Here is a 14900-nt window from a genome sequence, read left to right as displayed (position 1 = left end):
ATATTCTTTTGCTGAAGAACACGTTGGTAAAACTTCAGGCCTATTTTGTTTTCTTAATAGCTCATCTGTCACTCTCCTTTCAGCATCTTTATTTAAAGCTGCAGTAAACACTTACCAAATGACAGTGTTGTTTCCCTGGCAGCGTTCCGTACGTCCTCTGTTTCAGACTGACACAGGCAGGCAATCTGCTCAATGCTTTCTATGGCCTGTTGGGGAGAAGAAAAAACTGCAGCATTATGTGTTTAATAAGCAGTCTTGATCATTTCTCTCAAAGAGTTTTCCCACCATAACACCAAGGTACTATCTATTACATAAATACGCAGACATGCACCAGCTGTTCAACTGCCATCTCTTCTTGTATCTCAATTCTAATATGATTGTGCTCCATTCCCTTCCCTTCCCCCCCCCCCCCCCCCCCCGCATCCTCCTGAATTGGCTATAGATTGGTTTACTTAGCATGGGCATAGGTTTGCTGCCACCTAGCCTCGGCTCAAAGGATTAAAGTTTTGAAGATATAGGACATGATTCACCAATGCATTACTCCAGTATTGTACCTGCAGTTTCAATGGAGTTATACTGGCATAAAACTGAAGTAATGCAATGGTGAACCAGGCCCAAAGAGCATTGAGTCAGCAAAGTTATCACATGGGTGCAGACACAAAGGGCCCAAGACTGCTTTCTAACAGTCATTCCTAAAAAGTCAGAGTTAGTGGCTTGGTCTATCTTATGACTGCATTTCCTTACAAAAAAGAGTTGTGCTGACAGTAATTGCTTATGTGCAAACTAACTGGTTATAAATGTTATTGGAAGGACTTGACTCCTCTCTGTGGAGGAAAAGTTCTGCTAATTTGTGTTGGAGTCTGCTGGTAACTTAAGATAGAAAGTGGACAGATTTTTTTAAAAAACAAGAGAGCCTCTAGCATGCTGAGATTGTTGATGAGCAGTTACCCTCAAAACAGGATTGGCTGATTTATTGAATAAATTTCTAATCTTAAAGCAAGAGCACAAACTATATTCTGAGTTTGGTTCCATTGTTAGTACCTAAAATGTCTCTCCAATCAGAACCTGTTTTCCAACCCCACTGTTCTCCCTATTGACAGGGAAGCAGTAACTAAGACCGCTCATTGTGGCTACTCTCTGTACTCTAGCTGTCGTCCCAGTTCTAAGAGGGTTTAGATGATTATTGCTCTCTTTCCTGGTTGCCTCAAGTATCAGCAAAAACAGTTCGGAGCTAAAGAAAACCCTCGTTTCATGTACCCTATATAAGGTAATTTAAAGAAAAATCTGAACAATGCCCACCAGAAAAAATTAAGATGAACCTTTGGCCATACAGCTAGACACAGCCCCACACAATAAAAATCCAGTTACTCGGTCAAACATACTTACTCTGAGGTTTTTGAGAGCCAGACATGCCGCTTGCTGTATTTTTGCATCACACTCAGCTAAAATATCCGTGTAAAAAAGCAGAGCCTAGAAAATAAGATTGAGTGTTTGGTTACCCTACAAATAACTCAAGTGTTCTGAATGCCAAGAGGACTGAGATCCAGCGCTGTTTTACCTATCTGAAACTGATCAAATAACATAAGGATCATTTCTGATGCTGAAAGGCAACAGTCTCTGGGGAGGAATATGGCAGGGGGTCAATAGTGCAGGATCGAACCAATCACAGTTTTGATCCTTAACTCACCCTGTACCCCCTGGGGTAGCAGATGTTGAGAGCTTCCTAGAAGCAGGGTATAACTCCTTCCCCCCAAAATCCTGCTGCTCTCAGGGAGATCGGATTCCTTGAATTGTAGCATCTCACTCTGAAAACGGGTGAGAAACCATGAAGTGGCCCAATTCAGTTAATACCTTCTCCCTGAAATTCTTATTCATTGCCGCCCGAGAGAGACAGGACGTTGCTGCTTTGCTGACGTGGCGGTTGCCATCTAGCTGCAGAATCCCGAGCAGCCGTAAAGTTTGGGGTAGAGGCTGGAGCTGGCTCAGTCGCTTCCCTTTTAGTTTCTTGATTTTCTTAAGTCGCCCTGGACACTGTAGCTCCTCAATTAGCGTCACTGCAAATGGAAGAATCACAGTTCAGCTACAAATGGGTGCAGTGTCTATGGAGAGTTGATTCTGAGAAGTCCCTTCCAATTTTGTCTCCTGCCTCAGACGTGTGCCCCTTATTAACATCACTACTGAGCAAGGCTGTCTCTTAGAAAATACTTTGTGAGGTACATGACTAGGCAAGAGGTGAGCTGCAAGTACTGCTAGTCTGCGCAAAACATGCTCCTTTTACCATTCTCTTATCCTCCCGTCTTCCTTTTCATCTCCTCATAAACCTAGCTTGTAAACTCTCTGAGGCTGGGACTATGTTTTTACAATATGGATGCACAGTGCCTAGCAAAATGGGGCCCTGGTCCTTGACTGAGGTCCATAGGTGCTAAATTAATACAAACATTCGGTGAATGCAAAACCTTTTGGAAGAGTAGTAATTTGACTATTACTAAAAAAGAGGGAAAACTGAAAAATGTTAAAACAAGCAGCTGTGAAAGATAAGGCTGCACTGGTTAGGAGGAGTGTAAGTGTACCATAGAGAGAGAATAATATGCCTAGTTTTAAAAATAATGCACCACACTGTCCTTTTGAAATCCTACACGAGATAGCAGACAAACTTCCTACGCCTTTGCGTTCACACACTGAGCAGGCATGAATGGCCCAGAGGAAATGGAACTACCCCAGTATCTGCCACGTTCAGATTTTCAAAGTACTGGGTGGACTGGGTTTCAGCATGACAGTAGCGCTCTCAGCAAATGTTACTCCTGGAATCTTAATGCCACTGATCTGTCTCTCATCACTGTCATGACCATGCGATACCGTAAACCATCTACTCTGCTGTGGAACACAGCAGCTTACTGTGCGGCCAGTTTGGCCTCTCCTTATATTGCAGACTTTGAGACCTAAGCCAGACACTTGAGCTAAATATTTGCATCAAATCTGTTCCTTTCCTGTCTAGCTATGAAGCCTGATTTTGCCTTTCCTGCTCTAATTAAAACTGCATGGGCATAGTGAGGAGAAAGGATGAAAACAGAGTTGAATTGTATTATGGTAGGGTTGTATCCTTACTCTTTAAAAAAATCTCCCTTTGGGATTGGGACAGATACAGCCCCATAAGCCATTCCAGCAGCCAACTAGCTAGCCTGAGGGTTATTTGCCTGAGTGCAGTGCCTGGCAGCCTGCCATTACCTTCTTTGAGGAGTTCTGCCAAGTGCTTCTCCAGGTTGGTAACACGCTCTTTCTCCAGGTAGCTGTGAAACTGGAATAAGGTGAGCAGTTCTTCAGGGGGACTCCCAGAGGGGAGCAACCCGCTGCATGTGACGATCTGCTCCAGCAGCCTTCGCAGCACTGAACAGACATGCAGAGAAGAGCACACAAAGAAGGCCCGCTGAGGGGCAGGACGCTTTGCACTCATGCATTTCATTTACAGTTTTAACAAGAAGAAGTTGAAGGCTGGAATTTTCAGAGGAACATAAGGAAGTAGGGGCCTAAATCTCACTAAAATTCAGTAGGAGGCAGGCCCCCACTCTGCTGATAATTCCAGCCAAAGTACAAAACAGACCTCATCCAACACCCACTGAAGCCAAGAGGAGTTACTGTATTGTCTTAACAGACTTTGAATCAGGTCTATAGTTGGTAACAAAGACAATTAAGGCAGCCTGGTCTAAGAAGATTAATGCAGGGACTCAGGAACTGGCAACCTTTAATTCTAACTCTGCCATCAACTAGCTGTGGGACTCTGAAAGAGCCACTAAACCTTTCTGGGCCTCAGTTTCCCCATCTGTACAGCAGGGTATAATGATTTTACCATATAAAACAAAGCAGTGCTCTATGCACATGTTTAGAAGCCCTTTGGAAACAATAGGGTTGCGTAAGGGAAATTGCTTTGTTTAGAAAGATCATCCTATGGGAATTCCTGGCCATATTGTGCATTCAGCGTTGGGATTGAAATCTAAATGAAAGGGGTCATCCAAAATGTAAGTCCTAATGTCAGATGTTGTTTGTGTCTGTCTTTTAGTCAACTTTTATCAATTTTGTTTTCTCTCTTCTAAAATGGGGGCACTGTGCATGTGGGTGTGCACGTGAGCACACCCCTTTGCAGCAGAGTCTGTACTGAGCTTTACTTTCAGTGTTTACACATCACCACAAGGCTATTGAGTGACATACAGATACATACGCACAATACATACATATTTAAATGATAAACTCTTTGGGATATGGATGATGGCCCAGATTCTGGGAGTTAGGCACCTAAATATCTTTGAAGATCTGGGCCTATGTCTGCCTCATGTTTGTACAGCACCTAGCAAAACAGAGCTCTCATCCCAACAGGGGCCTCTGGGCACCACTGCCACTACAAGAAATAATAGGAACTCCATGTTGACTTTCTGAGATGTGTGTACACAGAAGATAGAACACAGCACAGCATTCATAATTATCTTAGCAATTAAATGCCTGCAATTTTGTATTGTAAATGCTTTGGTATATCAAATAGAAGGGAGGGATTTTCAAGAGTGCCCAAGCGAGTCAGGTTTCTAACTCCCATTGACTCCTAACCCCGTTAGGTGATTTGGTAAATTCCACCCAAAATTATTACAAAACATAACGCTAACAGTCCACAATGTCATGGGAGAGAAGTAATGCCTCATCAAGCCGCGAGTGGAGGGTGCCATGGTCATTTTATAGTATAAGTAATAAATCAAGGGGATGGAGCCTGAATTTTAAATACAGTTTACCAAGAACAAGTTCTATGTCATTTTAAAAAAACCTACAGGGACAACCTTAAACTCAGTGTACAAATAAAATCAGGTGCCTTATCTTCTAGTAATTGACTGGTACCTGCTTCTAGATGTCCTGGATATTTCTCCTTCACTTTGAACATTAATATGTATTTCAGAGGATTCTGGAATTTTTCTGCTGAACAGAACAAGATATTTCCTGGCTCTGTGAATTCACTCCAGATTTTCAGACACTGCTTCTGCTTTTTCGCCTTATGAATAACTGTAGAATAAAGTTTTACGAAGTCAGCAAGTGAGCTGGAGTGCATTTTAGATGAGACATGAGACACCAGATGGGATGTCTAACAAATGTATGAATGTCATTTTTATTTACATTCCATAGATGGATTTCTTTACAACTGAATTGTATTGCCAATTTATTAAAGACTCATTGAGGACCTGAGCCAAAGCCCACTAAAGCCAATGGGAGTCTTTCAATAAACTTCAAGAGGCTTTGGATTGGGCTCTATACTGTCATACCAGTGTGTAAGTGAGACGTCTATCATGCTCCTAGCTCCTGCCTTTGCAGGGACATGAACTGTGCTCTACTAGGGATTCCCCTCTCTAGCATCCTAAATTATATCTCATTGGACCACGATCAACCTATTAGGATTGCAGACAGCCTACCAGGGTCATGTGTTAGGTGGTAGGCTGAACAAAGACCTACAATCATAAGATCACCAGGCCTTGCTCCATGTTCTAGAGGGCAAGTAAAAAAGCCCCTGCTCCTCTTCCCTGGGGGCTAATTCCTTCTCAAATCCAAATGTGGAGCCTAATCCTACAGTCCTTGCTTAGCCAAATTCCCCTGGGTTTCTATCGGAGTTTTTCTGATTCAGGCCTGCGGATCATCACAATAAAAACCTGCATAGTTCAGAATCTAAATAATCTCATTTGTGTTGCTATTTCACTCCCTCCCTTTTGCTAGGGAGGGATAATGTTGGTGTCCAAGGGCCAGATTTTTAAAGGCATTTAGGCACCTAAAAATACAAATATGCACCTACTGGGGTTTTCAAAACACCACGGTATTGAAAGCAATGGGAGTGAGGAAACACCCTGTTTTGAAAATCCTACTGGACATGTATCTGCATGTTTAGGTGCCTAAACTGGCCCCAAATAATTACCCATTTTCCTTGAAGCCAAAGATTAGGATTTTCAAACGTGCTCACTGTTGGCTTAACGCTGCTCCTCCTGGATTCAGGGGAAGTTTTATCATCCATTTCAAGGGGAGTTGAGTTAAGCCAGTGTTGAGCACTTTTGAAAATCCTTCGAATGCAAAATTCAAAACACTTATGGCCCCCTGCCTATGGGGTGGGGAAAGCCCCTCTACATGAAATACACAAGCTCTGTGGTTTACTTGGTTCATACAGGGTCAAGTTAATTATTGCCTAGGGCAGAAATTCTAAAAACCCTTTCCTTTCTAACCAAGAAAGATCTGAGCCCTAGCTGTTAGGGTTTATAACCTACCCATAAAAGCTGCTTTGACTGGGAATTTATTTTAAAGCCTTCAGAATCAATCCCTGATTTGCCATACGAGGTGAGAGCCATGTTACCTGAGCCTCTCTGGTCTCCTACATATGCCTTGGCATCACACCCACATTACTCACCCTCTTCAACAGAGGTGAAGCTCCCAACTTCCAGAACACAGAGCTCTGAGACAGTTTCCAGCACTTGTTTCTGCCGTGACACTTCTTCCAAAAGGCACTCCTGGACAATTCGGGCTATGTTTGGCGAAACCAGTTTCTGAAACAAAGTGTACTTTTCCTCAGTGACTGAGACGAAAGCATTGAGCAAACTCAAGAAGTGCTGAACCCCCTGACTTTCAGAGCTCAACTCTCCAACAGCCAGTGGGGAAGACAACTGCCTCTCACAGAAATCCACTTTTCGCATTGTGTCTTGGATGGGCAGAGGATGCGATGGAAATAGGAGACAGACTTGTTGAAAATCTCTGGGTAAGGATAAAAGGTGTACAAAACAAGAGTGATGTCATAGTAGGATCTACTACAGACCATCTAACCAGGAAGAAGAGGTGCATGAGGCTTTTTTAAAACAACTAACAAAATCATCCAAAGCACAGGATTTGGTGGTGATGGGGGACTTCAACTACCCAGACATCTGTTGGGAAAATAACACAGCAGGGCACAGATTATCCAGCAAGTTCTTGGAATGTACTGGAGACAATTCTTTTATTTCAGAAGGTGGAGAAAGCTACTAGGGGAGAGGCTGTTCTAGATTTGATTCTGGTTGAGAATTTGAAAGTGGAAGGCAGTGTAGGTGAAAGTGATCATGAAATGGTAGAGTTCATGATTCTAAGGAATGGTAGGAGGGAAAACAGCACAATAAAGGTAATGGATTTCAAGAAGGCAGACTTTAGCAAACTCAGGGAATTGGTAGGTAAGATCCCATGGGAAAAACAGTTCAAGAGAGTTGTCAGTTTTTCAAAGAGACATTATTAAGGGCACAAAAGGGAACTATTCCACTGCATAGGAAAAGATAGGAAGTATGGCAAGAGACCACCCTGGCTTAACCAGGAGACCTATAATGATCTGAAACTCAAAAAAAGAGTCCTACCAAAAGTGGAAACTAGGTCAAATTAAAAAGGATGAATATAAACAAATAACACAAATATGTAGAGACCAAATTAGAAAGGCCAAGGCACAAAACGAGATTAAACTAGCTAGAGACATAGAGGGTAACAAGAAAACATCCTACAAATACATTAGAAGCAAGAGGAAGACCATGGGGAAAGGGGGAACAATAACAGAAAATGTGGAAATGGCAGAAGTGCTAAATGATCTTTTTGTTTCAGTTTTCATCAAAAAGGTTAGTAGCAATTGGACATCTAACATAGTGAATGCTGAGATAGGATGAGAGGCTAAAATAGGGAAAAAACAAGCTAAAAATTACTTAGACAAGTTAGATGTCTTCAAGTCACCAGGACCTGATGCAATGCCTCTTAGAATACTCAAGGAGCTGACTGAGGAGATATCTGAACCATTAGCGATTATCTTCAAAAAGTCATGGAAAACGGGAGAAATTCCAGAGGACTGGAAAAGGGCAAATATAGTGCCAATCTATAAAAAGGGAAATAAGGACAACCCAGGGAATTGCAGACTAGTTAGCTTTACTTCAGTTCCTGGAAAGATAATGGAGCAAATAATTAGCGAACACCTAGAAGATAGTAAGATGATAAGTAACAGTCAGCATGGATTTGTAGAGAAGAAGTTGTGTCAAACCAACCTAATAGCTTTCTTTGACAGGGTAACAAGCCTCATGGATAGGGGGGAAAGCGGTAGATGTGGTATATCTTGACTTTAGTAAGGCTTTTTAAACTGTCTCTCATGACCTCCTCATAAACAAACTAGGGAAATATAACCTAGATGGAGCTACTATAAGATGGATGCATAACTGGTTGGAAAACCGTTCCCAGAGAGTAATCATCAGTAGATCACAGTAAAGCTGGAAGAGCATATTAAGTGGGGTCTCGCAGGAATCAGTTCTGGGTCTGGGTCTGTTCAAAACCTTCATCAATGATTTAGAGAATGGCTTAGAAAGTACACTTATAAAGTTTGCGGACGATACCAAGCTGGGAGGGGTTGCAAGTCCTTTGGAGGATAGATTAAAATTCAAAATGATCTGGACAAACTAGATAAATTGTCTGTAGTAAATAGGATGAAATTCAATAAGGACAAATGCAAAGCACTCCACTTAGGAAGACACAATCAGTTGCACACATACAAAATGGGAAATGGCTGCCTAGGAAGGAGTACTGCGGAAAGGGATTTACGGGGTCATAGTGGATCACGAGCTAAATGAGAGTCAACAGTGTAACACCATTGAAAAAAAACAAACATCATTCTGGGATGTATTAGCAGGAGTGTTGTAAGCAAGACATGAGAAGCAATTCTTCTGCTCTACTCCATGCTGATTAGGACTCAACTGGAGTATTGTGTCCAGTTCTGGGCACCACATTTCAGGAAAGATGTGGACAAATTGGAGAAAGTCCAGAGAGGAACAAAAAAAAATGATTAAAGATTGAAAAAACTGGGTTTGTTTAGTCTGGAAAAGAGAAGACTGAGAGGGGACATTTTTACATACTTGAAAAATGTTATCGATTGTTACAAGGAAAAGGGAGAAAAATTGTTCTCCTTAACCTCTGCGGATAGGACAAGAAGCAGTGGGCTTAAATTGCAGCAAGGGTGGGTTAGGTTTAGGGTGACCATGCATCCTGTCCTGGCCGTCCCGACTTTTTTTGGCAAAACTGGGCATTTGTTTGGTTTGCTCTTGCCAACTGATCATCATTTGGCAAGAGCAAACCAGACAAATGCCCAGTTTTGCCAAAAAAGCAGGGTGTGACCCCTAGCAGGGGTGAACATGCGGGGGGGCAAGCGGCAATGCCAGCCCCGTGCGGGAGGGAGGGTTCAGGAGAGCAGCTCAGGCCCGGCCAGTCCCACGTGGGTGGGTGGCAGGGGGGCTTGGGCCGCCCCATGCATGAGACAGTGATACCAAATTTTCTCTCTGAAAAATTGGTCATTTGCCAATCAATATGCAGTTCAATCCAAACCGGTCCTACTTCATTCATAGCCAGCTCATCATGCATAAGTCCTCTGAGTGCAGAGCTACTAATTCCTACCCCAGCAAAAAAGGTCCGGTTTTGCAGAAGAAGTGCATGCCCACCTGATTTCCCTTTGCATAGGTCTGTGCATTGCCGTTTGAAAATCTGCATTTCCATTCTCAGTCATTCCATTTTATAACATAACCTCATAAATCACCAGCTCTGTCTTTGCTTGGTGGTTATAAATGATGGCCCAGATCCTCAGCTATGGCCACGGAGTGCACAGTTCAACTCAGGAATGGGGGAAAAGATGGGTGTTGCACTCCCTGATCCTCCACCAACTGAGTGAGGGGCTGGTTTCCAGCATAAATCAGGGTAGCCTGAAGGCTGCCCTAAACTATTCCAGCTGCCCTTGGATGTGAGAGGCAAATAGAGCAGCAAGTGCTGGGGCAGAAGTATGTCCCAGCCATTCTAGCTTTCCCTCCAACCATGTCCCCTTCACCATCAGCCAGAGAAGAAGGGTCTGGCATAGAAACTGTTACTCCCACACTATGCTACCAGAGAATCCTGTGCTAGGGGGATTCTCATATGGCTGGCTATGCCAGCTTTCTGCCCGTTGTACAAGGCAAAGTGCCTGCACAGCATCCCAGGATCGGGGCCAGTATCAATCCACTGCAAATCGGTTCATCCATACGTCATTCCTTACCTGCAAGAGAGCTTTACACAACTGCAGATGAACTATCAGAAGTTTGTCTAAATCATCATTCCCTGTGGTTAACTCTTTCGTTGCTGTTTTCCTGTCATAGCCCAGTATGTTGTCATTGTAAGTGCTGTTAGAGAAGTTAAGAAAGGGGAACAAGTAGTTAATGTTAACCAGCCATTGTGTGCGGTAAAGCAGAAGGATCTAAAACACCAAGAAAAAAATAAAAGTTGTTTAAAAACCCACAAGGCACCTCCTTAACCCCTATATCTATATCTTCAACAAATGAATGTGAAAGTTTCTCTTCCTGTCTTCTCAATAATAATCCCCAAACTCAAAGTGGTCACCACTTTTGACAAATAACTGATGCTCTATAAGAGCAGTAAGCCTGTTAACAATCTGCTCTCTTGATTGTGTGTAAACTTCCTACAAAGGTGAAGGTGGGGATTAAATCTCTAATTCTCATGTCAGGAAGGCAACAGTATGTCAGCTAATCCTGTGACCTCATTTTTGTGAGGACCACCATCCAAACAAGACACTGGCATCAATAATGTGTATTGACTGGCTGGCCCGTTTGGAATGACGTATTGCAAAAGCAAAATAAAAACACCTTGTTCTCTAGCAACTCCAACTCAAGGATGCTCTAGTCTGGTCTATCTGGGGTTACTCAGCACCTCTAAGGATCAGGCCCACAACCCCAAAGGGTAAGAGTGTTATGAGCAAGGGTCACAAATATGAAACAGAACCCAGTAGAAGAGACCTGTGAGCTGCTCTTGGCCTATTCCCTTGCAAAACTGTTCCCCATCATACCCATACATCTGTTTTCTGAAGGCTAGTTTTAAATATCCCAACTATCCCATTCTGCAGCCTAGTAGGAGAAAGGCTTTTCAAGATATTCAGCCTAAATATTCCCAAATTTCAATCCATTTATTGCGCTGATTGAGCTGTAAGTTTCATAGTATCCTAAACAATTCCTCTCTCTCCTGGGTGTCCACACCCTGGGCACCAACCTCCCCACACTACACAGTCATTGCCTAACTGAGTTCAGTGTATTTACCTCCTAATCTTCCTCTTGTCAATCCCTTCAGCCCCTCAATGGGATGCACTGGTCTGCTCACCTGGTACTGTCTGTCCTTATGCTTCCAAATAAGGAAAGCTCATCAGCACTGCAGTCCGTGTTTAAAAAGTCAAAACTTTCCAGCACCATCTCCACCATCAGACTCTCCATGGAGGAATGTTTCTGATGAGACGTCTTCAGCTGTTGATAGATAGGAAATAAACTATTGTTCTTTGCAAGGATCCTGGTCCCCGCCAGCAGTTCACCCATACTGATTTACAAATCACCATCTATTCAACCATGGGACAGTTTGCTCCCATCAGCTCATCCACAACAAACCAGAAGAGCTGGTCCTTTCAGGCATACAAAGCACTTCAGCCACGTCACCCCGATCCTGAAACAGCTTTGCCAATTCATTTCAGGAAGCAGTTCAAAAGGTTTATCCAGTTTTAACATTCTCCTTGGGTTTACTACAACCTCACCAGTATGGGTGTAGTAAACCCTTCTTCTCTGCAGCTCCTGTCATTTGGTACAATTTTCCTGTCTTTCTCCTTCTTAAGATCTAGAGCTATCAGTTTTATACTGCCACCCATCACTGTAGTATCTGAGCAACTTCAATAGCAAAGTCCCTACCCCTTCTGGCATTTCTCCCCTTTCTCTGCTTGGGGTAGAAGTTTTGGGAAAGGGGTTGGTTTGGGAGGTGTTTAAGTTTTTTTAATTTTCTTTTAATTTTTCTGAGGGCTAAGGCTTTAGGAGTAGAAAGTGGTGTCAGTGATGTCAGTGTCATTCTTATCTCAGATCTCAGCTGAAATCTTACAGTGTCTTCTCTCTCTTGCCTACACACAGGGCCTCGTGTATTCCATAGCTGTGGGACTACAAGTGCAATCCACCCTTTGCCACAAAGTTGTGCTCCAGAATCTTTCATGTAAGGGGGGAAAATGTTTCTAGTCTCATATGGTTGTGAAGATATCCTTAAACACATGGGTGGCGGGTATAATAGCCGCTTCCATGGGATGCCATTTGCGGGTTTTTACTTATTATTATGTGCCATGCAGATTCCGGGGCAGCTGAAGAGGCTGTCTCTGCTATTCAGCTTCCCGGGTTCCTCAGTAATCTTCCTGGACTCCAGAGATGGACAGCTGGGGGAGGTGCACTTCCTTTACCATTCTCCGGCACAGCCCAAGCCGGCCTGGGGCTGCTCGGGCTGCTGGAGCTGGCACGGCTGGGACAGCTCAGGCTGGACTGGAGCTCAGGGCTGCTCGGGCTGGTCCACGGCTCGGGTAGGGCGGCCGGCATGGCTGGGGCAGCCGCCGGAGGTGGGAGCGGGGGGGTCTCAGGGCTCTGCTAAGGGGAGACAGGAAGGGGCCTCATGCAGAAGGGGTGGGGCCAGGGGCTAGCCTTCCCTAAGGGAGTGTCCACCAGCAGCCCATGCTTAAACAGAAACTGAGTTTTAATCTGATTAAGTGTCATCTTTCTGAGGGTGCATAAGACCTTAAACATTAGCTCTGATGGACTGACCCATTCATCAAGGGGGTGTTCGCTCTGAAACCTACAGATGACAACATACATGCCCACATTGTCAACAATTTCACTGCTGATTATTTTAGCAGGAAAAAAACCCCATGAAATGTGCTTCCTCTAATCCCAGACTGTATCATCAGATGTAGAATTTAATATAAAAATAAAACACTGTGGCTAATATCCTGATTGCCTTATTCATCTTCTTGGATTTTTTTCCCCATTAAAACCTCCATCTAAATGAAATTACTGTGGAATCCCATAGCAGTGTCCCACAATGCAGGGACCTTACTCCAGTTTCGCTCAGAGAACACAGGGCCTTGATTATACTCTGCTTTCTAATGTCTCCTTCCCTCTGTTATTCACCTCTGCAAAGCATGTTGGGATAGAGTGCATGAGAGATGTTATACAGACTGAAATGTTGTTGCCCTTAGCTAGCTCTCTTGACTTCCAGCCATTTCTGAGAAATGCCTGAGCTCTGATGGTCAAACCAATATTTTGGGAATGTGCCACCGAAAATTTTGAAGCCATCGATACTCCATCATGTGGAGCCCTTTAGAATAGTAAGAGGAAAAATGATGAACAGCAAAAACTACAGCATATTGCACAAAGGTGAAAATAATACCACACCTTTAATTTGTCCCTGATGCATAAAACTTGGTACTCCAATTCCTCCAATTGGGTTTGCCCTGGATTCTGTGACTTCAGCAAATTTAACACTTCTTGAAGGAGTTTCTCAACTGCTTTGGCGCTTCCGGCTGGTTTTCTGTCATCTTCAGTGTTCAAGCTTTGCCGATCAACAGACAGGATATTTTCTTGTTCCACAGGCTGGTGACTCCAGTGCTGGCCGATGGAATCTCTGCCATCTTTGCTAATGTCCCATGGGCTGGATGGACTATTTGGAGCTCCATCCATGGAGGGTGTCTCTTTCAGGATATCTAGAGTTGTGTGGTTTGGAGACTTGTGTTGTCTTCCTTCTGCACAGGTGTCCTGTACAAGAACCAATGGCAGGGTCCTGTGGTCTGAAGCGGGAGTCACATTTCTAGTTTCTGTTCCTTTCCGATCCTGGGAGCTGAATGAGTCAGTCTCTGCAGAGCTGTGGTTGTCATTCCTTAGATGCACATCGAAGTCACAGTCAGCCAAGTAGCTCAGTATGCAGGGGACTCGTGCCTCATTGTTTATGCCACCTTGGTTCATTCGTTGCTGCAAAACAGACTGCAGCAAACAGGTTCAAGTGTAAGTACAAGTACTTGATACAGATGAGATTTATCCAGAGATGGAGAGCCCAGGAAAGACCCTCAGCCCCACATTGCCCCTCTGGAGAGATTCGGGATGACAGACACAGCTATAATGGCCAAACAGAGAAAACCTCTGAGCCCCATGCAGACCAGAGCAGGAGGACCTGTTGTGGGAAGCCATGCATGGGCCCAATATTTACATTGATCCAGTAGCCCAAGAGCCTCAGGGAAGAGCTGAAGACAGGCAGAGAATACTCCACATTTAAAGAACTTTAAACTGAATGGTAAAAAAAACAGTCTAAGATGCCACTGCCTGTCACATTTTTCATTCCAAAAGGACCCTAACAAATCGGTTCTAACCCTCCCTTCAGCCCAATACAATACGATATTAAATTGGCTGGAAAACGTTTTCATGATTAGTTATTAATAAATACAGCACACTCATTAAATAACTAGACAGCCCCATAACGCCGCTGTTTGCAGAAGACCTATCTCCAAGCAATGTTTTGTACTCCCTCTGCTGGCTTGGCAGGAGCACACAAACCTGACTGCCAGGCTGATATGGGAACCTGTCTTGAGGTTAGGGGCGTATACACACACATGCCTCTGCTACCTATTGCCTGTGCTATGAAGAGGCAGGAGCACACGGAACGAAGCAGCAACATTAAGGGAAAACCCCATTAGAAACACAGGAGATTGTCTGGTCCAACTAAACTGCACTTGGCACTAGACGGGGACAGGGGGGAGAGAAGGGGATGCTTTACACTCCACCTTTAAGCCACCACTATGGTTCACTGCTCCTGGGATTGGCCAGTTCCCAGTGTAGACTGCTCTAATTTATGCCTGGCTGCACATGGGGAATATTTGGCAGGGAAAAAATTTTTGCATTTCAAGATTCTAAAATGGGATTGAAAACAACAGGGGTTAAATTAAAAAAATAAAACACCCCATAATGATCACCATACTGTCCTGTGACTGTGGTCTGTCCAATTCTATTCGGCAACAATCTGATGTCCCAACC

The 14900-nt window shown here is 43.8% G+C and overlaps 1 protein-coding gene across 1 annotated transcript in view; it reads right to left on the bottom strand.

The window, feature by feature from the left end:
• Window positions 1-14900, bottom strand: part of RIPOR3 (RIPOR family member 3) — a 66766-nt gene that overhangs the window by 1611 nt on the left and 50255 nt on the right. The window contains exons 13-21 of the mRNA XM_065414441.1: window positions 13272-13856; window positions 11185-11324; window positions 10073-10196; window positions 6419-6554; window positions 4876-5037; window positions 3226-3384; window positions 1852-2054; window positions 1387-1470; window positions 116-206 (exon numbers count right to left, since the gene is read on the bottom strand). Of these exons, the coding sequence (XP_065270513.1) occupies window positions 116-206; window positions 1387-1470; window positions 1852-2054; window positions 3226-3384; window positions 4876-5037; window positions 6419-6554; window positions 10073-10196; window positions 11185-11324; window positions 13272-13856 (1684 nt within the window). The remainder of the gene's footprint in view (window positions 1-115; window positions 207-1386; window positions 1471-1851; window positions 2055-3225; window positions 3385-4875; window positions 5038-6418; window positions 6555-10072; window positions 10197-11184; window positions 11325-13271; window positions 13857-14900) is intronic.

This window comes from Emys orbicularis, chromosome 12 (genome assembly GCF_028017835.1).
Source record: "Emys orbicularis isolate rEmyOrb1 chromosome 12, rEmyOrb1.hap1, whole genome shotgun sequence".
NCBI classification, from domain to species: Eukaryota; Metazoa; Chordata; order Testudines; family Emydidae; genus Emys; species Emys orbicularis.
This window is presented reverse-complemented; position numbering and strand designations above follow the sequence as displayed.